Genomic DNA, 24,305 nt, shown 5'->3' with positions numbered 1-24,305 from the left:
AAAAAGATTTTATATTCTAATTAAAGCAAATGAGTCTTAATAGTCATTTCAAGCTTGGCATTGCATTTCCGGAAAGGTGACCAATCGGGGAGCTCAGGTGTTGCCGTGTCATGTGACGTCACTGATCGAAACTGACAGCTTGCCTCTCACCTGTCTGGACGTCAGCACAAGTTGGCGGCTCGGTGGTTACCGTGTGTGTTTTTCAGTCAAAACTGAGCCCAGAATCTTTTATTCTGCTTTTATCTTTCGTTTTAGACGTTTACGGAAAGTTCGCGTTTGTCGTAGCCGAGATATTTCCGGGTTTGGACGGGTTTTTATTTGTTTATTATTATATTTATTTACCCCCGACGCCTCCTTTCCTATTTGGGCAATATGCACATCGTGGAGATTGAGTTGTCAGAATTAAAAACGAATGGGAGCGACGCTCTGGAAAGTTTGGTGAGTAATTGAGCATTTATTTTCCAACAAGTAGACCAAATGAACACTTGACTGCACATTCAGTCTCATAACGTCATCGTTTATCCAGCAAGAAGTTGCTAACTGCCGTTTAATAATATTCTCGTTAGTTGCCCATGAAAGACTTTTCTGTAAAGAATAAACAACTTAATTTTCATAATATTGCAACTTTTATGTCAGTACATTTTCCTGAAAAATGTGTGACTTGTCATATTATGGTTTTAATCTCGACCCGAATCTCAAATGCTTTTAATGTTCTATATAACTAATAAAAGAAAAATCTATGACCTCATATCATCAAAGTAATGTGTAACTTCAATATTGTAACAACAAAATTAATTTAAAAGATTAACTATGATATTAATTAATAGTAAGAATTAAAGATATGAAGATGTCATTTAAAAAATGATGTGAAGTGTAAAATGATCTTAACTATGTGAGCATCGTGTGTGTGTGTGTTTAATGGCAGGTGACCACAGGTAACGGTGACAATCACCCCACAGGATGCGAGGAAACGTCGGGGCTCCTGGGCGCTCAGGTGAGCTGGACACAACAAATAAATAGGAAATGGTCCAATACATCCAGTGCTCCCTGCGCTGTGAAATTTCACACCAAAAAAAAGGAAGTGCTGTGAAATTTCACACTAACTGTGCAGTAGAGTCGATTTTTTTATTTCTTTGGAAGTATTTGTGAGACATATGATTCACCAGCATGACCCCAGAATGAGCAAGGGGTGGAACTTTTAAAGGAAGTGTGCTCTGGGTTTGTGTACATTTTGTTTCAGAGGAACGGTTGCAACGGCGAGACGATGCCTTCAGAACGCGTCGCAACCGAGGAAATCTCAAGCTCTAAGGTCTGACTTTCTTTTCATACCTGCAAAAATAAAAAATCTGGAGCGGTTTCAGCTTTGAAACTTCATTTTCCCATCAGTATTCTTAGCTTCAATTACTGCTGCATGTTATGAAATTGTGATATAGTAAAAAAAAAAAAATCCGCTAGTGCATAGCAGCATTAAGCTATGTTGAAAGTCAACAATGTTTTGATGTGCTAGCGCGTTTCCTGGTTCTGGATTTGGGAGTCGAGGTCCGATTGGCGTGTGTGCTTTTTGTCAGGAGAGCGCGGTGGACAGGGTGAAGCGGGAGCTGAAAAAGGTTGTGTGCGGCGGCAAAGTGCGTCTGTGGATGGTCCTTCTCATGCTCCTCGTCGTCCTCGTAGCTGTCATTCTCATCTCTCTGTCTCTGTGCTCGGGTAAGGCTCCCAAAGTCAAAACTTTGAACATGGCGCCCCTTTATGAAATCCGAACAATAACCCGGATGTGGCGCAGTCGTGTACCGGGACCCCGACGAGAAGTTCAACCGCTCAACGTTCCGAGTTCCTCGCCTCTTCAACGGCAGCTTCGTTCTACCGGGCCTCAACTTCACCGAGGACCTTCTCAGCTTTTCGTCCAATCGGAGCCGAGACCTCACCGGCGACCTGCAAGGCAAGGTGAGAGGCTTCAGATAAACTTGCTTATCTTTAGCGCTAACTCGCTAATATGCTCGGAATGCGATGGTGAGCTACGTGCCTGGGCGTGTCTCAACCTGATGTTCTTCTCTCCCCTCAAGCTGTCAAACGTGTACACATCCTCTCCGGCGCTCGGACGCTACTTCTCCAAAGCGGAAATTCACACTCTCCGGTAAGCACGGCGTCTCCGCTCACCTGTGAGGAATGTGGGGCTCACTCTTCTCCTTCACCAGGAACGGCTCGGTGATCGCAGAGTACCAGCTGACGTTCTTCATGCCCGAGGAGCACCAGGAGCAGCTGAGGAACTTCACGCTGAGCCGGAAGATGGTTTACAACGTGCTCCGGCAGTTCCTCTACGCGCAGGACCGCGCCGCTCCCTCGGCTTTGTACATCGACCCCGTTTCCCTCAAGTTGTCATGAGGTGCGTTGACGCCGTGGTTTGTGCGTCGCAGAAGCACACGTAGTCACGCAAAATCGTCTTCCAAGGCCAAATCTTTTAGGGGGATGTCATAATATTAGGGACGCCTGCACAACGTCACATGATGAGGCGCTCCCCAGAGTGGTTGCCACAATCACGGAACAAATGTAAACCAACAAGTATGACACTCACATGGGCCTTTTCCAGTCTTCCAATCACCTCACATGTAAGTTTGTGGGATTCAAACCTCGATCTCCTGACTCCGAGGCTGGCCCGCTCACCACTTTATGTCGTGCTGCTAATTCGAATCACAAAATATGATGAACAGATTATTGAGTTTGAATTAATAGATGGATTGAGGCTTGTACATACTAGATACTTAATTATTTAATCAGAAAATGCAAAAATTGTGTGCAAATCTGAGACTGGGGGTCACAAATGTAAGATCATTGTCAAACAAAAGAGTATTATTCTTTGCAATGGCAAGTTGTGTGTATGTCTTACATATTTTTTATCATAATCAGTGTTGAATATTTGCAAGATGACGGAATTAAGGTATCTGATTATGATCCCTCTTTTTGTTGTAAAATGGAGGATTGTTGTTTACATTGTGTAAATCTTGCAGTGTTTTCTCTACTTGAACACTAGAGGGCGCACTTGTTCCTCCCCCACGGTTTCCTGTCCAATCTTTGTCGAATTTGATCATTGCTGATGAATACGGAAGTACACTTCTCGTGATATATATTTTTTAAATTATTGGTCCATATTTTGCGTGTTGTTAAAAAAATGGATATGTATTTGAAAAAACAAATCACAAAACTTAACTGTAATACATGAGTGCAATGTTTACTGTCCATTGACCAACAGTGTTTGCCCCAAGGAACTTGTTTTCAATAATAAAAAAAATAATTGGATAGGAAAAACGTCCACATTTTTTATAATATATATATATATATATATATATATATATATATATATATATATATATATATATAATAAACCAAGTTCCTGTCACCAAATAACACTTGTAATTTATTATGTAATTTTTTTTTCTTATATTAGATGGGGTGTCTGTACATGCTGCCCCGCCCAAAACCTCGCCAGCGTATTTAATCAGCGGCACTAACTGGATCAAAGCTGTCTATGCCAAATTGTCGTGAACAGACATCCTAACACTAATTTGTGTTCATTAATCTTATTACCTCATCGCTACCCAGGTCAATCGAGGTTATCCCTAATGCTGACATTAATTAAAGGCCTAACATGCTGAGTGTGCTTGGCTTTTTCTTGGGCCTTTTTTCTCACCGCAGAAGACAAAACATGATAAGGAAAAGAAGTTTAATTACAAACTGGCAAGTGATGTACAAAAGGAAGGATCACATTTGAGGAATCTCATTTAGGAGGAGAAGAGGTCATCTTAAGGCTTCCAAAATTTGTGGTGAACTTCTAAGAAGTCTTGTTCCTGTTATCCCATTAAAGGGTTATGTCTGCTTTTGGCTCCTGCCAAGATCAAGAAGATTAAGTTCACTCTCACACACAGCGACTTTTCAGTCGTTGGGCAAGTCGTCGCTCATTCACATCCCGAGGAGCCTGCCGTCCAGCATGGGCGCCCACGGTTCCAACCTGGACGACATCCTGGAGGAGGACATGCACCACTGGTACACCAAGTTCATGAAGGAATCGCCGTCGGGTCTCATCACGCTCTTCGAGCTCAAAACCATGCTGGAGATGAACGGCATGACTGAGGAGGCCAGCAGCTACGTGGACCAGGTCTTCTTCACCTTCGACATGGATGAGGTGAGATGATGGAGCCATTTTTGAGTCATAGCGAGGTGGGAGGGCAACCTGAGCTCACCTGTCGGGCCTTTTTCAGGACGGCTACATCGACTTTGTGGAGTACATCGCCGCCATCAGCCTGCTCCTGAAGGGAGAAGTCAACCAGAAGCTCAAGTGGTACTTCAAGCTCTTCGACCAGGATGGGAATGGCAAAATTGACAAAGATGAAATGGAGACCATCTTCAAGGTAAGCCTTTTTAAAAAAATTAAAAAATGTTTTAGTCCTCACAGTTTGACGAGTCCAAGAAGCATTAAGGCTTAGCGAAAGCGGGTTTAAGTGAATGAACTCGAAACGAGGTCTAATCCAGGACTTATTTTGAAACTCATCGAACTAGTCAACCCTGTCTCCTACCTGTGCTGAGCTGCAAGGAAAACTGTAAAAGTGATTAAACTCAGAGTTCGAACAGCACCGATGTGGCACTGTGTGGAAGCGAAGCATGCTGAGCGTCCGTGTCTCCCGACAGGCCATTCAGGACATCACGAGGAGCTACGAAATTCCACCCGAAGAGATCGTCGCGCTCATCTACGAGAAGATTGATGTCAACGGGGAAGGTGAGATCGCAAACAAGTCTCGGCAATCGCATGATATTTCAGATGCCGTCTTAAATTGCTCCTTGCAGGCGAGCTGACCCTGGAGGAGTTCATCAGCGGCGCACGGGAGCACGCCGACATCATGGAGATGCTCACCAAGATGATGGACCTCACACACGTCCTGAAGATCATCGTTATGGGACTACGCAAGACGTCCTAATAAGGAGCCGGGCGGGATGCCGCCCACGTGAAAAGCGTGCGGTGCCCCCATGGTGGAGGGAAACCCAACTCTCATAGGAAGAGGTCTTTTTTTTTCAAAATCCTGAAAATTCTTCAGGAATAAGAAAACATGGCGGCACGGAACCTAGAACACTACCAGCTTGCTGGACTGCTTTGCGACAATGTGATCAATAGAGGCCTCAGAAGGTAGGAACCCAGTTGATTTTGAGCAAGGCTCAGGTAACTTAGTTTTTTTGTTTTTCCACTGCTCACAATTGACATTTTCAGGTGGCTGAAGTCAAATCTGTAAATGAGCAAAGGTGCTGCTTTTCCATTGTTTAAAAAATGTGCACACAAGATTGTCATAGTGGCTTAAGTAAAAATTATAATTCTATACGGATGTGGGTGACTTGTACAGTATTGTCAGATGGTGGAAGTGTACCTAATGTTGCGGCGGCTGACTGTGATGTTTGTTTGAACTGTCATCTCCTTGCACTACAGTGTTGCCTTAATAAGACCGCTTTTCACACTGCATGTTTGGAATTTTCATTACAGGATGCATGTAAAAGTCTTTTTTCGATGGGACAGCAAAACACTCTGAAGAATTCTGAAATCTGTACGAGTGAATAAACATTGACAGAATGATGAAGGGATGATGTTGTGGTTAATTTTATTGAATTATGTACAGAATATTGGACAGGTGTGATAGGACAGCCATCTCAGCGCACAGGAATGAAAGGCTCCACAATCTCAGCAAAAGTCTTCTTTTCTGGTGGGGAAACAAAGATGTGGATTATTGCATATAACCTATACAGCATTTATCATGGTCTCCTTAAATTGCTGCCGAAGCCGTCCAATACCAATCAATAGATGTTCTGTCGACAGCATTTCAACTCACCCTTGGGGGCAAAGTCGTCTGGATGCAGTTTCATGTACTCCCTCATGTCTCGGTCCAATTTGGCGTGCACGTAATTTTCATATTTTGTCACGTGGTAGCCGATGAACCAGCCGATAGTCGCCATCAGGACTTGACGATGAGCTCCTGAGAACAACAGATTGGTACGTGAATATTGACATTAATATTAGTCCCACATGGGTAAATTCCAGCATACAGGTGGAAAATGCCCCCCCCCCCCCAAAAGACCTGCTTCTTACAATCAAATAACCAGTTATAAACAAAATGTTATAGCAAATTATACATTAGTAGTAAACATTCTAAGTTCAAACCCACTTTTGGTTTATCAGCATTTAAATTTAGAATATCCCGAATCAATTGCATTTTAAACTAGACATGCAAATGACTTAAAACATACATTAAATGATCTTACTCGAACAAATTGGTCCATGCAAGTAAGCAGATGAGAAGTGTAAGGGGTTGCAAGCTAACATGCTAACCTGATTTTAGCGGCGGCCGGTGGTTAAGGCCGTTTTGGAGCATGGCGGTGCACCAGCCCACGCCGGCCAGCCACAAGGAATTCCGGTTGACGATGCCGGGCGGAGGGAGCCCCTTGCCCTCGTCCGGTATGAAGCCCATGGCCCACCAAATCAAAGAGACGTCCTCTCGTCTTGTGTTGACCTCAGTGATTAGCAGACTCCATCCATGAGGGTTCCGTTTTCCGGCGGAAGTCAAGGTGTGACGTCATGTAGTGCCAGGAAAAAAAGTCCGGCCGGGAACAAGGCGTTTGTTTTGATTTTTATTTCTTCAAAAAGAACGACACTTGAAACAGCATGATTTAATATTGCTGTTTTATTTTCATTCTATTTTTTGTAATCGGATGTTTTAAAGTTTTTTTTTAAACACACAAATTATGTTTTAATAAATAGAAAAATAAAAATGATTATCATTATCATCGGTAACGATATACTTGTATTTTCTTTATGAAGCACTTTTATACGAAGCACGTTTTCCTTTTTTTATTTTTTACAATTTAAAAAATGAATTAACAGATGAGTTTGCAATGCAGTGTTCCGTTAGCGAAGACGTCATTGAAGTGCAGTTCTCCTCCTCCTCCTCCTCCTCCTCCTGCTGCTGCTGCTGCTCCTTCTCGTCGTCCATCAGAAGATACACACACTGGAGTTGTGCTACTTCACCAGCAAGCCGTGCCCAGTTGTTTGTTCCGTGCGTGCGACTGTGGCTCCTTGATGAGGTGACCTATGCATCGCGAGTAGCCGTCAAAAGCGGGGCCATCCCCTGTTTGTTCTTTTGAGGTAAGTGTCACTCGCGTGTTTTTCCTCCATCGGGTTTCGTCTTCAGCTCCACAAAGGAAAAGAGCCAAAATGGCCTGGATGAAGCCAAAATGGCTTCACTCGGTGGCTAGCTGCCCATTAGCCATCCTCGCCGAAAAATCAAGATAACCGTCCACGTTTGACACTTTTATACCTGGGTCCGTTAGGCTAGGCAAATAGACAAATAGGGACTCAATAAAAAAAATGAGGCGTAAAAAAATAAAACCCTAAAATTGCTCTGTGTGGTTAATTTTATTAGTGCACCGTTAGTTCCATCTGCTGTCTAATATATTGCGCAACGTTTGGTCCTTTATAACGATTATACAGTCGCGCCTTGACATGCGAGTTTGATTCGTTGCGTGGCCAAGCTCGTACCTCAATTCATTCTTTGTGGTTGGCCATTTGCAAATTAGTTTTTTTGTGCTCAGGCTATAGCAATCAAAGCATGGCTCTTGTGGCATCTCGCAAGGAACTACAGAAGAATGGTGATACGCTGATTGCAGAAAAATAACATTTTAGAAAGTACGATCGGAAAGCTATTGGCCAGGGCAACTAACGGAGAGAAAGAACATGGAATCAGCATCACAGCAATTATTTGCTAGTCACCGTCACTTCCCTATTTAAATCGAGAAACGATACCGCATCGAGTTGGCGTGAAATATTATTGCGGCGTGTCACATTGGCGATTGATTTGCCAATGTGGGTGCAGCTGACTTGGGGATGACATATGTGGCGATGATATTTCCATCTTGTTTATTTGTCTAGTTGAGCATGAGTATGGAGGATTATGACTACCTGTTCAAAATCGTTCTGATCGGGAACGCCGGAGTCGGGAAGACATGTCTGGTGCGGCGCTTCACTCAGGTGGATGTGATTTCAAATGGTTGATGTCGTTGATGAGCAATGGCGGGAGTTGGCTTCAACTTGTTCTGCGCTTCTCTCAGGGCCTTTTCCCGCCCGGGCAGGGGGCGACCATCGGGGTGGACTTCATGATTAAGACGGTGGAGATTAAGGGGCAGAAGGTGAAGCTGCAGATATGGGACACGGCAGGCCAGGAAAGGTTCCGCTCCATCACTCAGAGTTACTACCGCAGTGCCAACGCCCTCATTCTCACCTACGACATCACCTGCGAGGACTCCTTCCGGTGCCTTCCCGAGTGGCTGCGCGAGATCGAGCAGTACGCCAACAACCAGGTGGTCACTGTATTAGTCGGTGAGTCCCCTTCTACGTCCAAGAAAAAGAGTAGTTGATAGAAAACAGCGCGGGGGGGGGGGGATTAGAAAGGTTCCAGAACACTTTCAGGCCAATAGCAACACGAGATTCATTTTGAGGACACACCGATACTGTGTATCGATACCTCTGCTACTTTGGATATGCAATATTTTATTCTACAATGACAAAAATAATGACACAAATGATAATTTGCCTGTGAACGAAACAATTTGGCAGAATGAAATTCCGATAACCGATTCATCGCCGGATTAGTTTAAAAAAATCTGGATCATGAAATGTATTGAAGGGAAGCATCCAGTCCACTGTTTTTTTTTTTCAGGGAGGTTTTGAATTTGAATGATGTTTTTCAGGTAACAAGATCGACCTGTCGGAGAAGCGCGAGGTGGCGCGGCAGCGCGCCGAGGACTTTGCGGAGGCGCAGCGCATGCTGTACCTGGAGACCTCCGCCAAGGAGTCGGACAACGTGGAGAAGCTCTTCCTGGATTTGGCCTGCCAGCTCATCCGCGAGGCCAAGCGCAACAAGCTGGACGACAACGAGGCCGCGCCCGCGCCCGGCGAGGGCAAAGCCATCAGCTACCTGAGCTGCTGCAGCCTCAACTAGCGCGTCGTGGCGGCAACCCATCACGCCGCGCGTCTCGGTATTCACCAGCAGTGTTATTGGCGCTCTGTCGCCGTTTCCGTCGGGGAATGTGCTTTCTTTCCGAATATGTTGCACAATTGTCTCGACCGCGTGGAAAGCCGCCGCTGCAGCGCTTTGTCCTTTTCCTTCGGCGCCCCGTACCCGTATTCTCAGCGCACGGGTAGAACCGCTGCTCCTTTTCTACTACTGCGTGACATCTCTGTAAATTTTATTTCTTAACATCTAGCGTACTTGTACTACTTTTCAGATGTATGCAAAGATGTCAGACAGTCGTGGAAAAGCGCTACGACAAGTGTGCGACTCGTCAGCAAAGCGCTTACGTACGGCTTTCCGGACGTCCTTGCGCCTCGACAAACTGTGAAATATTTTGCCTCCGACTTGCTGCTACCGTTTGGTTTTAGACAGTGTGAATCAGCATTTTATGCCCTTTTTTAGTTTTTTTTTTTTTTTTTTTTCGTACTGGCGTTTGGCGCTTCTTTTGCTAACATGGCCTCCCGTGGTGTCGTTTGTGTCTAGTTTTGTGTTTCATGCGCTTGCCGGCATGTTTTTCTCCACAGCTGCAATGTCGGGCTCATGTATTTATCATAAGTGTAACGTACTGTATTGCACACACACACATGCCAGATAACTGCACACGTCATTGTTTTTCTTTTTACTGTTCCAGTTTTTGTTCTTGTACAAATTTAGCACTTTGCTTTTGATACTTATACTTTATTTCTATTTGCCGTTACTTATCGTTAATCCATTGGATTGTTGTTAACGCAGTAGGAAAACACTACGGGGAGATTTCTCTGTATAAAATATACCCTTGAGTACTCTGTACGTATAATATTAAATAATCCAACTAAATATGGTGGTCATGTTTCTCTCTAAATAGTTTTAGGTTCTCAAAACGTTTAAACCAAGTTCTACCATTATGACCAATGTTAAAAGTAAACGGTACCCTTAATTTTATATGTACATTTAATGACATTTAAAAATGAGTATGCGTTACTAAAATATTTTTATTCATTATATTAATCTAAGCATTTTTGTCTGAAATGATGCATTTTGCATTCAATTAAGTATAACTGATTGAAAGCAAGATAATCAATTATTGTTTTAGTATTCAAATAAAACTGTCTCTTCACTTCGTCTATGAAATTGTTAGTCAATTTAAATACAAAACAAGTCATTTTAAAGAAATACTGTGCTGTATTTCAACATGTATTTGTAAAATGCCCCCCGGACCGGATTTTGGGGAAGCGCAACACTGACGACACGTTAAGAACTACAACTCCCATGAGCACTTTGCGGTTGCTGACTTTTGCAATGTGCTGACGGCTAAGCAAATAATTCCTGATGAAATGTGACCCAAATGCAAGATTAGAGAACGCCGAGAGGAACTTCACATTTATGCTGAGTAGGTGGTCCCGTGAGAATAACTGTTGCTTTATTTAGAACAACTCGGATGTCTGCTGACTGGCTGACTGCACAGATTCACTTCCTTTTCCCTCCTCCTGAGGAGGATCATCCGGTCTTCTTTCCCCAAAATGTGCTGACGACGGGAGTCTTGACAGCGCTGCAGAAAGATGACGTTAGGGGCCGGGAAGGCACGTTTGGACAGAGTTACCTTCACCGGCGTGCTCTTGTTCCTTGTTGGCTCTTCGCACGCCTTCAAAACGCAACTGTTCCGTAGACATGGAGCCTCCTTTCACTCTCCTGACATCCCCGTCAGCTATGAAACTTTTTACCTTGACCAGAAGGTGAGTTGAACCTTTCGCCGAATTCTTCCTTGTAATTTGTCTCAAAATAGACAAAAATAGCACATAGTCTTTGATGAGTTTCAAATCAGTTGTGCAACAGTTTCAGGTCACGTGTTTTTTTATTTTATCCCCATAATTACAATTCTTTTCCATTTGTGTCATTCCAATATTTTTTTTCCACATCCAAAAACATTACACACGTTTGTGGTTGCTGTTTGATTGAATCAGAGCATGATGAAAATGGGCGTAACCACTTTCCTGGGAGAAGAGTAAACAATAGTAGCACATGATCTACAAATGTATAACAGAGAAGCTTAATCTTTGACCAACTAGTTGACAGTAACATTTAGCATGGCTGCTCCAGCCACCCCCAACCTTCCTCCAGCATCCTTCTACATCCCGAGGCTGATTGTCTTCTCCCCCTGACGCAACACCAAGTCATCACGCTCATCTCAACAGGAAATCCTCTTTCATCGTAGCAAATGGACAGATGTCAGCGAAGCAGTCGTTCTCAAAATGACCACACGGTGGCACTATTTCTCAGGCAACCAGATGTGCATCCGAGATAAGCCCCAAGACCGGTTTTATCAATCGACGTGAAATTATTTGGACGTCATAACAGGACGCACAAAAAAAGCCTTAAGCCCAAAATTGAATAGAAAGTTGGCTATTTTGGTTTGAAGAGGCCGTTTTGAAACAATTCCAAAGCTCACTAAGGAATTTGCTTAATTGCATGCAAGGATCAAACAAAACTAAAACAACAGAAAAAAAAAATGAGCTTGTGGATTCTATGTTTTAAAGTCAATCCAGCTGCATAAAAGAGGTAACTTGTGGCAGATATGAAATAGTGTGACCTTTTCAAGGGACAATAGTGAGACATCATGTGATTAAGCTTCATATCAAAAGGTGACCTTTTAAAAGGACACACATCAGCGTTTAAGTGCTTTGTTCTCACAATTACACTGCACATGACCCCACGGGAGCATGCCGCCCTAACAAAGCCCCCCCCCCCCCCTCGCCGTTCGCTCTTATGGAACGCCCACACGCTGCCAAGCCGAGGCTGAATGCGTGCTTTGAATCTTTCTGCTGTCGCCTGCTTAAGTTACTGCCTCCTTTTGTAACCACGGAGACACTTCAGACGGTTGTCGGGGGCAAAATAAAAACATTTATTTGAGAAGTGTCAAGGATGTTTTGATAAGCTGTGTGATGATACCTGATTTTTTTTTTGCTCCCCCAGATTGATCATTTTGGCTTCGTAGAAGACGGCACTTTCAAACAGCGCTACCTTGTGGCCGACAAACAGTGGCGCTCGCCGGGCGGACCCATTTTGTTCTACACGGGCAACGAAGGTGACATCACCTGGTTCTGCAACAACACCGTAAGCCATTGATCCAATTTGGCTCCTCCCCCAAAATGGATGCGCCTTGCAAATGTTTTTATTTTGCATTTGTGTGTGCAAGTACTGTTGCACCTGCAAGAATGTCATGTACAAGTCTTGATTCTGGTCCAGGGTTTCATGTGGGATGTTGCCGGGGAGCTGGGCGCCATGTTGATCTTTGCAGAACACCGCTACTACGGAGAGTCGATGCCTTTTGGAGCCGATTCTTACAGTGTAAGTAAATTCGCTCATCAAAAATGCTGTTTCGTAATTAACTATTGGTGTGACTACTGAAGTCCTCAGTTGGTTGATAGTCGGACGTTTTGGAAGTGAGTTCCCCTCACTCCCCCCACCCTAGGTGAAAATGTCCACACTGTTTGTCTGCAGGATAGCAAACACCTCAACTACCTGACGGCAGAGCAGGCCTTGGCGGATTTTGCCGTCCTGATCCAACACGTGAAGGTCAGCAGAGCCGGAGCCCAGCGCAGCCCGGTCATCGCCATCGGGGGGTCCTACGGGGGGATGCTGGCCGCCTGGTTCAGGATGAAGTACCCCAATGTCGTTGTCGGGTAAGGATGACAAATTGGACTGACATAAATGTGTCCCACATCAGTAAGCATGATTTTTTTTTCTGGGACAGTGCTCTAGCATCCTCTGCGCCAATCTGGCAGTTCTCAGGTATGGTGCCATGCGGGGACTTCTTCAAGGTGGTCACGCGGGACTTTGCCAAAAGCGGACCCAACTGCGACGCAAACATCCGCGCGTCCTGGAGGGCCATCAATAACCTCTCCGCCACTGGTAAGACATTGGCTTGGCTAAACCGACACGTGTCGCCTCACGATCAGACAAAAATGGCTCATTTGAACGGTTGTATAATCATATTTATACTTAATTCTAATACAAGTCTTTAGCCAGATCCAAAATTATCTTTTGGTCTTTTGTTGTGCAGCGTCAGGTCTGGAGTGGCTGTCCGAAGAGTTCAGCTTGTGTGCGCCGCTGAAGAGCGACAAGGACGTGTTGGCCTTCAAGAGTTGGCTCCAGGAGACGTGGGTGAACTTGGCCATGGTGGACTACCCATACAAGGCCGACTTTCTACAACCACTGCCCCGCTGGCCCATTCAGGTACCCACACTAAAGTGCTGCTGGACCAGCCACTAGTGTTTAGTAAGTTAGTGTGTGTGTGTGTGTTACAAGGAGGCGTCCAAATGCCTCCTTGTTGTTTAGCAGACTTGCTCTGTGGCGGCCTGTAAATGCTTTTGTCACATAAAACGCACTGGCGCCTGATTTGCATGTGAAATTCGCCGGGATTTATGGCAGCCATGTCGGAACAAGAGGAGGGACCGCTGTTGGCTTTAGCATCCCGACACGATTAGAATGCCAAAAAAGCACTTTCCATCACGACTTGCACTCCAAGTGTACGCCCCACCAAAAATACTCCCACGTTAACCGTAGGTATGTTTTGGTGTAAATGTTATGATAGCAACATCAATGCTAGTTTCCTTAGCCTGTCTATAGCATTTTACATTGGGTGTTTGCATCATGCTAGCAGATCTGTTTGTGGTGTCTACTTAATTACACAACTTTTAATTCTAGCAGTAAAAAGCTTGGAGCTGCTTTTTGAAAGTAAATGCCAAACGTAAATGTCGCCGTCGCCATCTAGTGCTTGTAATTAGAACTTTTTGCTCGTAACTCAAAGAAACAAAACAGAGTTTTCGAAATGCAAATATGCAAACCGTCACAGTTGTGGCAAGTTAAAAAGTGACAACCAGCATTTAAGCATCAGCTTTTTTTCTTGTCACTTTTTGTTACGGTTTGATAGTTGATACCTCCGATATAAAAAAAAAAAGGAAAAAGAAAACAGGGCCCTGTTGTTTTTGTAACCCCACGAGTTTTGTTACTGAGGCTTTTGTGTGAGGACTCGGTGGTGGTCGATGGATGAGGACGGCCTAGGACACGTCCAGGCAAAGATTTACACCGTGGAAAAAAAAAAAAGAGCAGCGGAAAGGGGTGAACGGGGGTGGGGCAGGGGGGGTACCATCTTCTCCTTACTTTTCAGCCAGGATTAGCTTTATACATTCATCTCTGCCAACACCTCTAAGCCCTCAATGGGCCTTTCTCACACTGGCTCACATAATCACATTAGTTTTGTCATTAAAAAAAGAAAAAAAAAAAGCTTCTCAGCCTAAAGCGCTTACGCTGCCCATCGGGGTCGCATAACATTAGAGGAAACTCCCGATGACCGTTTAGCCTTCCTTGTGGAGACACGGAGCCGGAGGGAAAGTAGATAATACCTGCTGAGTTGGACGTCAGGGGGGGTCAACAGGGTGGGCAGCACGTGACCAGGTCAGGTGGAAACATGAGGCGCTGAGGTCAATGGGGAGAAAAAAACAAGTACCAACTTTGGCAAGGAAAACAACAGCAGTGGAGCTTTTTTTCTTGAGGGTAAGGGGTAGCGCAGAGAGTCCGCAAATACATTTTTTTTTACAAACCCCCCAAATTCTTCAGAAAATGCTGATAAAGATCCACACTGGTGGAAATGTAAACAATTCCTGCATACTCATTCTTCACGTCCATGTTTTTGTGTGCTCCAGGCCGCGTGCAAGTATCTGGCCTTGGATTCATCCGCTTCCATCAAGCAGCTCCTTCACGGCGTGTCCCAAGCGGCCAAGGTCTACTACAACTACACGGGAAGCTCCTCCTGCCTCAACACCTCCGAGACGGCCACCGGCAGCCTCGGAATACTCGGCTGGGACTATCAGGTGCGCCCCAGTTCTTCAAGTCACATATTTTCATTTTCATGTTCAATAATAAGCTCATCCTCCTCAGGCCTGCACTGAAATGGTGATGCCCATGTGCACCGACAGAGTCATGGACATGTTTGAGCCCGGCGAGTGGAACTTCCAGGCCTTCTCGGACGAGTGCCACGCCATGTTCGGCGTCAGGCCGCGAGCCGACTGGGCGGGCGTGGTTTTCGGCGGGAAGGACATCGCTTCGCACAGCAACATCATCTTCAGGTAAGCCGAGAACAATCTTGAAAATCAAGATTTTAAATATTTCTTTACTTTGCGGTGTCACAGTAATGGAGGCCTGGACCCCTGGTCGTCCGGCGGGGTGACGCACAATTTGTCTGACTCCCTGGTGTCCATCATGATTCCGGACGGCGCGCATCACCTGGACCTGCGCTACGCCAACGATCTGGACCCGCCTTCTGTAAGGGAGGCCCGCATGTTGGAGCTGAGTTACTTTTGGAAGTGGATCAAACAAGCCACTAAAAAGCACCAAAAGGCGTCAGAGTCCGGCTGAAACACTCCAAGATGATTTATTTTTTCTGTTTTTGGATCAAATGCATTTGATGATTTCTGTTGTGTTTTTTTACAAATCTGACTAAAACTTTTATGAAATCAAAATTTGGATTCATCTTTTAAATCGTCAATAGCATTTGTCCTTATTTGGGTCACGGGTGAGCTGCAACCTCTCTTTTGTTGTTGTGTAACTGTCTGAGATGTTTTGCCCACCCGATGCGGACTGAATTGCATCATCAATTTAGCTTAACAATTTTTTCCTCCAAGACAGTTATGAGCGTTTAAAATCAGGCTTTTCTCACAACTACCCTGATAATGATGACTGCTTAGTTGGATCTGTTTTCTTTAATATGCATTGTGGCCTTTTAAGAGTCAACCTGGGAAGATCTTTATCACGTTTGAAGCATCCACAGCGAGCGCGAACAATGGCACGGAAATTTAATAAAAGTCCACAGTCGGAGGAGGCCAATAACGCCAGTGGCGGGAGGTTATTGCCATGTGACCTCTTCCTGCGGAATCCCTCTCCCCGGTGACCATTCAGTCACTCTCCGCCTGTTTGTTCCGCCTGCTAGCAATATTATTAATACAGCTCCCGAGGGGGGTGAGTGTCGGGTAAAAGTGAAGCGGGTTTGGAGTTCACTGTCGTAAAATCCTCTCCCTTGGTATTCAACACCCAAATAAAGAAATACCTGTATTATTCCACCAACCCTTTTGGCACTCAGCTGCTTTATAACTTTTTAAAGAAATATCAGTATTTCCATTCCAGTGAAAAAAACCTAAATTTATTTCTATTGCAAACTCAGTTTAGCTTATTCAGTAGTGTTATGGTCATTAGTTTACCTTTTAACCTTGTTTAGCAATATGGTGTATGCAACAACAACAAAATAAGGATGTTATCCCAATGTCAATAATATTTTTATTTTTGTAAATTTTGTAAAAAAGAGAAAAGTAGAACAGGTGTCATAAAATAACAGGCGTCATAAAATAAGATGATGTCATGAGATGAGGGTGCAGTTCACTTCCGGGTTCACGGATTTTTTTTTTTCGTGTTAATTGCGTGTGCCGTGTGCAGCGTCTTCGACTTTTCTGTCCTCCCACACTTTGTCGTCGACTCTTCAGGTTGGTGTCACACCGTTAAAAATGAGGTAAGTAAACCAATAAAATCTCTTTTAATCTCTTTTATGCCAACATTGAGTCGACAAGTTAAACTAAAAGTGAAACAACGGGTCAATACAAATGGAAACGGCCAGCTACTATTTAGCTTAGCATATGCCACACACATTCGCTGCCTCAATTGAATACTATTTTCTTGTGTTCCCCTCAAATTCATTTTTTTTTCTTTCTATAGAAAAGTAACACTAGGTTAATTAATAAGTGGGAGTTCATTGTCATGCTTTAAGCACCCGAAGCATTTTTTAATTTTTTTATTTTTATTTTATATATTTATTTATTTTATATATTTATTTATTTTATTTATTTATTTCAGGTGGGTGTCACACCGTTTTGAATTAGGTAAGTAAACCAGTAAACTAGGTAAGTAAACCAGTAAACTCTCTTTTTATCTCTCTTATGCCAACATTGGGTCGACAAGTTAAACTGAAAGTGAAACAGCGGGTCAACACAATTGGAAACGGCCAGCTACTATTTAGCTTAGCATATGCCTCGATTAGCTACACATTTTCCTTGCGTCTCCATCCAATGCATTTTTTGTGTTTTTTCTTTCTATAAAAAAGTAACACTAGGTTAATTCATAAATGTGAGTTCGTTATCATGTTTTAATACGAAGCATTATTATATTTTTGAGAGGTTCTAAAAATTAAAGCCGTCTTGTGAAATTTTCATGTTCATGGGTTTGATAAATAATATACTGTCAAAATAGCACTATGGGAAATGGCAGTAAGCTTTTTAAACGGTCAAAAAGTTCAATTAAAAAAATTCTATTTAAACCATTCAAACAAAAAGTTGACAGTATCTGCCGTACTGTACCACTTACCACAATGATGTAAAAGTTGATGACACTCTATGCCCGTTAGATGTGTTTTTTCATCTTTTCCTTCCACTTCACCATTTACAGTGTGTAAATGATTCTTGTTTACTTCCAACCAAGACAGGTGAGCTAGTCTGTCAGGGTTTAGCTTTTGCATTCATTCGCTTTACAGCAGGGGTCTCAAAAGTCCAGTCTTGGGGGGGTGGCATTCCTGCATGTTTTCCAAATGTCCCTCTTGCAACACACCATCCTTGAGGACTGCAGTTTGAGACCCCTGCTTCAAAGTGAAGAAGCTGACACCATGCACATGGGCAACAACTCAAGCGCTGGTATGTTGCCTTTAAAAAAACAACGAAGAATAAAAGCTGGACTTGTCGCTGCTTTGTCGTGAGCTGCGCTGACTTTTCAGATGGCGAGATATACTGCCCGGCGCGGGGGAGGACCGTCGGGGTCCCGCGCCACCCAAGGGCCCTCCTTAAAAAGTTTTCTCAGGACTCTGAGGGGTCGTTTATTCCGTCAGTGTCTGACAGTGGCCATCAATCAAAGGCATTATTTAGTATTCACCGGAGGCCAAACACGGGAGTGTGTCCCGGGGGGACCACACACACACACACACACGCACACACACACACACTATATAGGAAGAGATTAAAGCTTGGGGGTGTCACTATGAAGGAAGGGGGGGGGGGGGGGGTTGCTGAATAAATGAATTCTTTTGGGTTTGGATTGTGTTAATGTTGAGCAATATTGCCGCAATATGGATGTGTGCCCTCAAGAACTTTGTGTGTTGTTGTTTGGGGGGGGGCTACTCAAGTGGTTCGCAATTTCTTGTAGCTTGGTAATTCTCAAAATAATTAGCAATAATTAATATAATTAGCTTGTCATTTAAAGAAAAAGGTATTTCTATTTATTTACATATTTTGTATGAAAACAATTACTGCTCTCGGGTTTCGCTTTAAAAATGGATGCTTTCACATGAAAAAATTTGCAGCTTGCCACCGCATACCTCGGATCAAAAGTTTCCAGTATATGGATAAATCATGATGCTTTTACGTCCCAAAAGTGCTTTAAAAAGCAGTTGCAACCCATATTAACATCCCCAAAGGATATTTAGAAAAATTCCACCCTCCCTTAATAAAACCAATCCGCACCCTAACCTTGTGCCCTTTCGGCCTTGACACAACAATGGCATCTTGTTTCCGGGATGTGTGTCATGCTCTGCTGATGTCAATGACCCCCCCCCCCGCGACCGCGATGACGCCATTTTGTCATAATCCTGTCAGAGATTTAAATTAGACATGTGTGACACTTTTCAGTCACCGCAATGTCAGGATTGCCCTGATAAACAATTCTTATGATCGCTAGCAAACCATATTGTGCAAGTAAGGCTATTATGTAATCTAAATTTAATGCGGAGCAGTCATTCAAAAGTCAGTCAAAATTAGATTAGTGCCGTCACTTTCACCGTCGTCCTTTTTTTCCACTCTCTCGCAATTAGCATGAGAAAGAATGTTTAACAGCCTCACTCCAAGTCTAGAACGGCTCACCTCAAGATGCACTGTTTCCAAGAGGAGCCCGATGAATTATTCAACGAGCGTACTGGCACAAAATAGTTAAAGCAGACTCAGGGAAAAAAACAACAACAAAAACCTTTGCCACTGGCAAGCAACATGGCGGCGGCCCCTTTCAATGGCTGGCAAGGCAACTTCCTGTAAAGATGCCCCCGCCGAGCCTTCATACGCGGCATTTCTGTCAAAGTCGGCTTCGACACTCTTCTGGCCTGCGTTCCTCTTCTTTTTTTTTTAGTTTTTTTTTTTTTATTTAACAGCTCCGGCAGCTTTTCCAGTTAAATGGACTGTTCCATTATTGGAGGAGCATTTTAGCGAGGGGCTGTGAGGTGCAATTTAATGAATCTCTGGCACAAAGCTTCCATTCACTGGCCCAGACGAAGAATGGGGGCTATTTAGACCCTGTAGGGCTTTATGTCAAAGGCGGCCCCATAATAGTTGTCAGGCCGGGGCACAAATTCCCACTGGCCTGGGAATACACCAGAAATCAACTTTATGTCACCGGCAGATTAAGACACAAGCGGCCACTTGGTCCCAAAATCGGCGCATATGTTCGGGCGATCGGCTTTTCCCATGACGAGATGTTACTGTATTGGACAGCGCGCGCGGCACTCAAGTTCAGCTTGCTCGACTCAACAGAAAGATTGTCTGGCTATGAAAAGGATGGACTTTATTTATGCGCAGTCCCGTAGTTGTCCTTTGGGACAAAGAGTGGTCTCGTGTCTTTGTTTGAGGTCCAAATGGTAAAAAGGGAACTTGACCAGATAATGAGTATCAGTAGCAAATACTCGATTATATTAAGGAGTACAAATTGAGTGTTTCGTTCGAACAAAGAGAAGTCTCATGTTGTGGTTTTTCATTCAAACACAATAAACGCATGTAGGCCTAAATATGATGAGGCTGTGTTAATACTTGGTTTCTTCAGAAGTCTTGTATCCCCAGATCGGGATAAAGAGCCATGTGGAAATAGTTTTCCTCTGAATTCCTTTCAGCATGACATTCTGGTTTGTCGTGAAAACGGCGAATGAAAAAGTAGGCCATCTTAAATAACGATGCATATTTTTAAATTTTCTTGGGAATTCTAATTGGCCCCAGAGCGAGGGAGCGTGGTCAAGTTCTTTGTTGTCTTTTTCCACATAGTCTCCTTTTACTTTTACTGGGCATGAGCGCACACAAACTCAAACGACAGAGGAGTGTTCCTCAGCGAAGTTATTGTTCTTTGCCCAGCATGGAATCTCAAACAAAATCCCTCTGGGGATGCAGGTGGCCCCGGGACAAGCAAAGAGTTAAGTCCTGCGCTCTTTGAAGGGGGAAACACCCCCTCTCTCTTGACATCACGGGGTCCGGCCCCCTGAAAGATCCCCTCCCTCCGCTGTTCGTCTCCTCACTTGTGCTCCGGAATGTCGAGCAGCATCAGGATAGTGGCGAATATGATCTGAGGAACTTGTCTGGATTGCGGCGGGTGAGGAATGGCCGCCATCATGAACCCGCAGTTCCTGAATTTCTGCTTCCCTGGCTCGGGAATGGACGGGGGTCTCCTTGGTGAGCCGGAGAAGGAAGAAGACTACAAGGAGACCACTAAGGAGCTGCTGAGCTTCATGGACTCAGCCTCCAGTAACATCAAGCTGGCCTTGGACAAGCCGGTCAAGTCCAAGAGGAAAGTCAACCACCGCAAGTATCTGCAGAAGCAGATCAAGAGGTGCACTGGGATCATCAACGTCACCGATGCGGGAGGGAAAGGCCCAGCGTCCTCGCCCCCGGCTGGCAAGACTGTCCCCAAGCGCGACGGCGTCCAGGTCAGCCTGCAGAACCGCAGTTTGGCTGCCCTCTTCAGCCCCACCACGGAAATCCGTAGTGAGAAAGCCAGGAAGCCGCCCCTGCGCCATCGCAACCTACCGCCTTCCTTCTTCACCGAGCCGGCCAACTGCTCCAAGATCAACCCCGTGGCAGGAGTCTCGCTACGGGACCTGGAGCGAGCCAACCCAGAGGCGGCCGACTTCTTTGAACTTCTGGGACCTGATTACATCAGCTCGGCTGCCGAACAGGAACTCTACCAAAGTGTGCCTGGCCCAGACGGCGGTGCCGCCACCTCCTACGATGGCCACCACTTCATCGGGGGTCTCCTTTACCCTGAGTCGTGGACTAGCTGCTCGCCGCCGCTTGCCAGGAAGCTCCCAACGCCTGTCCAGCCCCCACTCTACTGCCACCCGGAGGCCGCCGCCCCATTGGGCATCGAGGATAACGCGCTGTGCTCGTTAGCCTTCTCCAACTTTTTCACAGACTGCTCTGTACCTCAGGTCAACTACGATATAGGCGATGACTACAACAGGACTCAATATTCATCTCTTTAAGAAAATACGGTATTATGGTAGAGGCGGTGGTCCTTGTTTTTTTGGCAGAATTTTGTTATGGCGGTGAATTAGTCAGAACTAACCTACACTGATGCAGAATATAATTAGTCGGCATTTGAATGAAGAAGACTTTAGATCCTAAATATAAAACAATAAAAATAAAAACGGTAAGCACAGGCTTATTCGATCCTTGAACATGCATGTGGAGGAGCCATTGTAACGGCAGAACTCAGGAATGATTGAAGGGGTCTGAAGGTAATTAAAAAAGTAGTGCACAGGGGCCTCGGTTTTCGATGGAGTCACCTTCCTAGGGTGGTGAGGTAACTGTGCCACAGTCGGTCACTAACCCAGTAGTAAAGTTGCATTTAAAGTCAGTCACCGTAAAATATAGCAAACGCTCCACTAGCTTAAGAGTTGTCATGGCGGCTCATAAACCAGGGCCAGCTAGGATGGTGCTTGTCATGTCCTAGTTGGGTCATGTACTTGGATTAGCTTTAGCATAAGTGCTAGCATTACAGTTAGGTGTACAAACTTTGCCGACACGATCAGATAATGTTTATATCAAGACACAAAGTTACAAAATCTTTCAAGATACTATATTTAGTTAGCGGTTAGCAAGTACAGTCATGAGCTGAATTTTGTTTAGTTTTGGAGCTTCGATGGCTAATGAAGGCATCCAATTTCTTGTTCCCTGTGTCAAGACTTCCCAAAAAGTGCCAACTAAAGTATTCTCGACTGTGACTTTAATTGGTCGCATGTTTGACAGTAGTCTGGAAATATTTGCTTGTTGCCCCTTGACAGATTTAACACTCGGAATTCAATGGAAGATATTTCATAATTGGGCTGCAGAAGTCAGATGCAATCAAATACCATAAATGTGTCTGCCAGTTTGACGAAGCACTGATGCGGAACACTTTTAACTTTGCTTCAAGTTGTGACGATCAACGTTAAGTAAAACAGGAAGAATTGTGTTAAATTCATTTTTAATCAATTTTAAATGCTGTACCAAGATGAAATAAAGCTGGTCTTTATTGCTGTCAACTGACTGATTCTTTTTTTCTTCCTCCCACTCAGCTGACATAAGTGACAATCCACTGTGGGCAAAAGTCATAAAGCCACATTTGCGCAGCTTGGAATGTTTGGTTTCTTATTTTATATGATCAATGTTCTGCGACTATACACTTACTATAACATTTTGCTGGCACACATTTAAACCAACGCTGAATTAATTCAATTGTTATATGACATTTATACTGTGTGGAAAAAATACATTACGGGCTGCTTTTGTGGATTAATCTTCTGCAGCCAGCTGTAAACGACCCCAAACAACCAATTAGGAAGATAAATAGTCTTGTAATTATGTTAATTAGGATGTAAAAGGACAAAGGAAGGGACTGTTACCTCCCTGCGACAGTTAGTATGCAGTTAAATTGAGGTTTTGTTAAACTAATGAGTGTCATAAGTACAATTAAAAAAAACACCACTGTTATTGCTCCATAATTTTATAATTACTCAATGCGCTTGAAATATACACTCCAAATAAACAAACTGCCATTTGTAAACTTAAAAAAAAAAAAAAAGTACAATGAGATTGAAGCCAAAAACAGACCAAGTCCATCCATAAAGGTATCATACAAAGCAGATCTAATCAAAACCAAGGTCTGGCGCCCACTGCCTTTTGCTTTGTGCAACTACAGCAAAAGGGTCAAATATGGTACAATAGATCTGTATTGCAATGTTTAACCTTTTTTTTTTGTAATCTCAAAACATCAAGAATATTAATCATGATGGAAAGTAAAATGACAATAATGAAAAATAGAAAATATGCATCTGTCATCTATTCATGTCAATATTCATGTTGAATATTTGTATGACCGGTATTATTTAAAAATGATACAACCTTAGATGAACCCTTTAAAGATTCAAAAGAATTTTGGCATGAAAACCCCCATGAAACTATCCCTGGGCCCTTGGACAAACTCAGATAAATTGGCCAGAAGATGGCAGTAAGATTCCATAGGAAAATTGAGCCACTCCCCATGGCCTCGTGTCCCTTATTCATAATCACAGGAATGAATATACTGTAAATATTCAGTATGTGTGTGTATGTATCTTTTTCTGTTAGTTGAATTCAAGTTTGTCAGTTGACATTCAACAGATGGTGTCCTGTCATTTCAAGTTTGGTTGCAGGTTGTCACTTACCCTTTAAACACCTTCAGCTCTCGCGCTTGCGCCTTCCCTGTACTCAACAGTTGGCCATCAATAATATTTCTTGAGCGGACCTCTCCAGATTTTGTCCGGCTGCTATCACAGCACAGAGAAAGTGGCTCGCGGCTTCACGCCATTTCTTTCGTATGCATTTCATGTCTGGCTGCCTTACATTTTGGTCCTCTGAGGTGTTGCGGAGACGCTCACCACTTTCGCCTGGCGTGATAACGCCAACGATTTGAGTCGCGTCTGGGTCAGTGACGCCGAAAAAGCCAGCCACAATTCAAAGGTGAAGTCTGTTTCTTAGCTGGGAGGGCTACTTTCTGCTTCAAGGAAAATGTCAACAATTTCGGGCAAAAGTAAGTTTTGCGACTATTTAATCCTTCAGTTGAAATGTATTTATTCAATATACTTCCTTGACACCAATTCCTACTCCTTTTTGCCAAGCCCTGGCTAGCCTATGCCCTCTTGTAGAATTGTTACAAACTGACGAGGCGGGGGTTTACTAAGGATTTTTCTTCTTAGTATTTGCTTAAAATGAGTGAGCTCTTTGAGCACTGAATGAACGCGTTTGTCTGTCCGTCCATCTTGAAAGCTGTTCAGTCAAGTCTGGGTCACGCATGGATGGGGTCAGGATACAAGGTGTGTTTCCAAAAGTTGCTCTCCACGTAGTTGGTCACGCTCCATGAGAGCAAAGAAGTTTG

At 44.0% G+C, this 24,305-nt stretch overlaps 6 protein-coding genes across 6 annotated transcripts; 5 read left to right on the top strand and 1 right to left on the bottom strand.

The window, feature by feature from the left end:
- The first annotated feature begins 126 nt into the window (after positions 1-126).
- LOC133155708 (TPA-induced transmembrane protein-like) lies at positions 127-3,647 on the top strand. The gene is made up of 7 exons (XM_061281220.1): positions 127-438; positions 926-994; positions 1,241-1,309; positions 1,569-1,704; positions 1,781-1,941; positions 2,061-2,131; positions 2,193-3,647. Exons 1-7 carry the CDS (start codon positions 373-375, stop codon positions 2,377-2,379), a joined length of 759 nt encoding a protein of 252 aa, XP_061137204.1. The 5' UTR covers positions 127-372; the 3' UTR covers positions 2,380-3,647.
- A 151-nt stretch (positions 3,648-3,798) lies between these two features.
- LOC133155709 (guanylyl cyclase-activating protein 1-like) lies at positions 3,799-5,612 on the top strand. Its single transcript, XM_061281221.1, has 4 exons — positions 3,799-4,174; positions 4,251-4,400; positions 4,678-4,765; positions 4,834-5,612. The coding sequence occupies exons 1-4, from the start codon at positions 3,980-3,982 to the stop codon at positions 4,962-4,964; spliced, it is 564 nt and encodes a 187-aa protein (XP_061137205.1). The 5' UTR covers positions 3,799-3,979; the 3' UTR covers positions 4,965-5,612.
- Positions 5,613-5,616: 4 nt separating this feature from the next.
- Positions 5,617-6,601, bottom strand: LOC133155710 (NADH dehydrogenase [ubiquinone] 1 subunit C2-like). Its single transcript, XM_061281222.1, has 3 exons — positions 6,359-6,601; positions 5,862-6,005; positions 5,617-5,732 (listed from the first exon to the last, which is right to left on the bottom strand). Exons 1-3 carry the CDS (start codon positions 6,495-6,497, stop codon positions 5,683-5,685), a joined length of 333 nt encoding a protein of 110 aa, XP_061137206.1. The 5' UTR covers positions 6,498-6,601; the 3' UTR covers positions 5,617-5,682.
- A 348-nt stretch (positions 6,602-6,949) lies between these two features.
- Positions 6,950-9,911, top strand: LOC133155689 (ras-related protein Rab-30). Its single transcript, XM_061281196.1, has 4 exons — positions 6,950-7,171; positions 7,955-8,053; positions 8,134-8,401; positions 8,773-9,911. The coding sequence occupies exons 2-4, from the start codon at positions 7,961-7,963 to the stop codon at positions 9,021-9,023; spliced, it is 612 nt and encodes a 203-aa protein (XP_061137180.1). The 5' UTR covers positions 6,950-7,171; positions 7,955-7,960; the 3' UTR covers positions 9,024-9,911.
- A 446-nt stretch (positions 9,912-10,357) lies between these two features.
- On the top strand, positions 10,358-15,592 carry LOC133155688 (lysosomal Pro-X carboxypeptidase-like). The gene is made up of 9 exons (XM_061281195.1): positions 10,358-10,807; positions 12,045-12,185; positions 12,318-12,419; positions 12,573-12,754; positions 12,826-12,983; positions 13,135-13,307; positions 14,777-14,944; positions 15,012-15,199; positions 15,263-15,592. The coding sequence occupies exons 1-9, from the start codon at positions 10,634-10,636 to the stop codon at positions 15,486-15,488; spliced, it is 1,512 nt and encodes a 503-aa protein (XP_061137179.1). The 5' UTR covers positions 10,358-10,633; the 3' UTR covers positions 15,489-15,592.
- A 4,770-nt stretch (positions 15,593-20,362) lies between these two features.
- On the top strand, positions 20,363-22,434 carry LOC133156089 (protein FAM181B-like). Its single transcript, XM_061281853.1, has one exon. It carries the CDS (start codon positions 20,512-20,514, stop codon positions 21,391-21,393), a length of 882 nt encoding a protein of 293 aa, XP_061137837.1. The 5' UTR covers positions 20,363-20,511; the 3' UTR covers positions 21,394-22,434.
- Positions 22,435-24,305: the final 1,871 nt, after the last annotated feature.

This window comes from Syngnathus typhle, linkage group LG6 (assembly GCF_033458585.1).
Source record: "Syngnathus typhle isolate RoL2023-S1 ecotype Sweden linkage group LG6, RoL_Styp_1.0, whole genome shotgun sequence".
Taxonomy (NCBI): domain Eukaryota; kingdom Metazoa; phylum Chordata; class Actinopteri; order Syngnathiformes; family Syngnathidae; genus Syngnathus; species Syngnathus typhle.
This window is presented reverse-complemented; position numbering and strand designations above follow the sequence as displayed.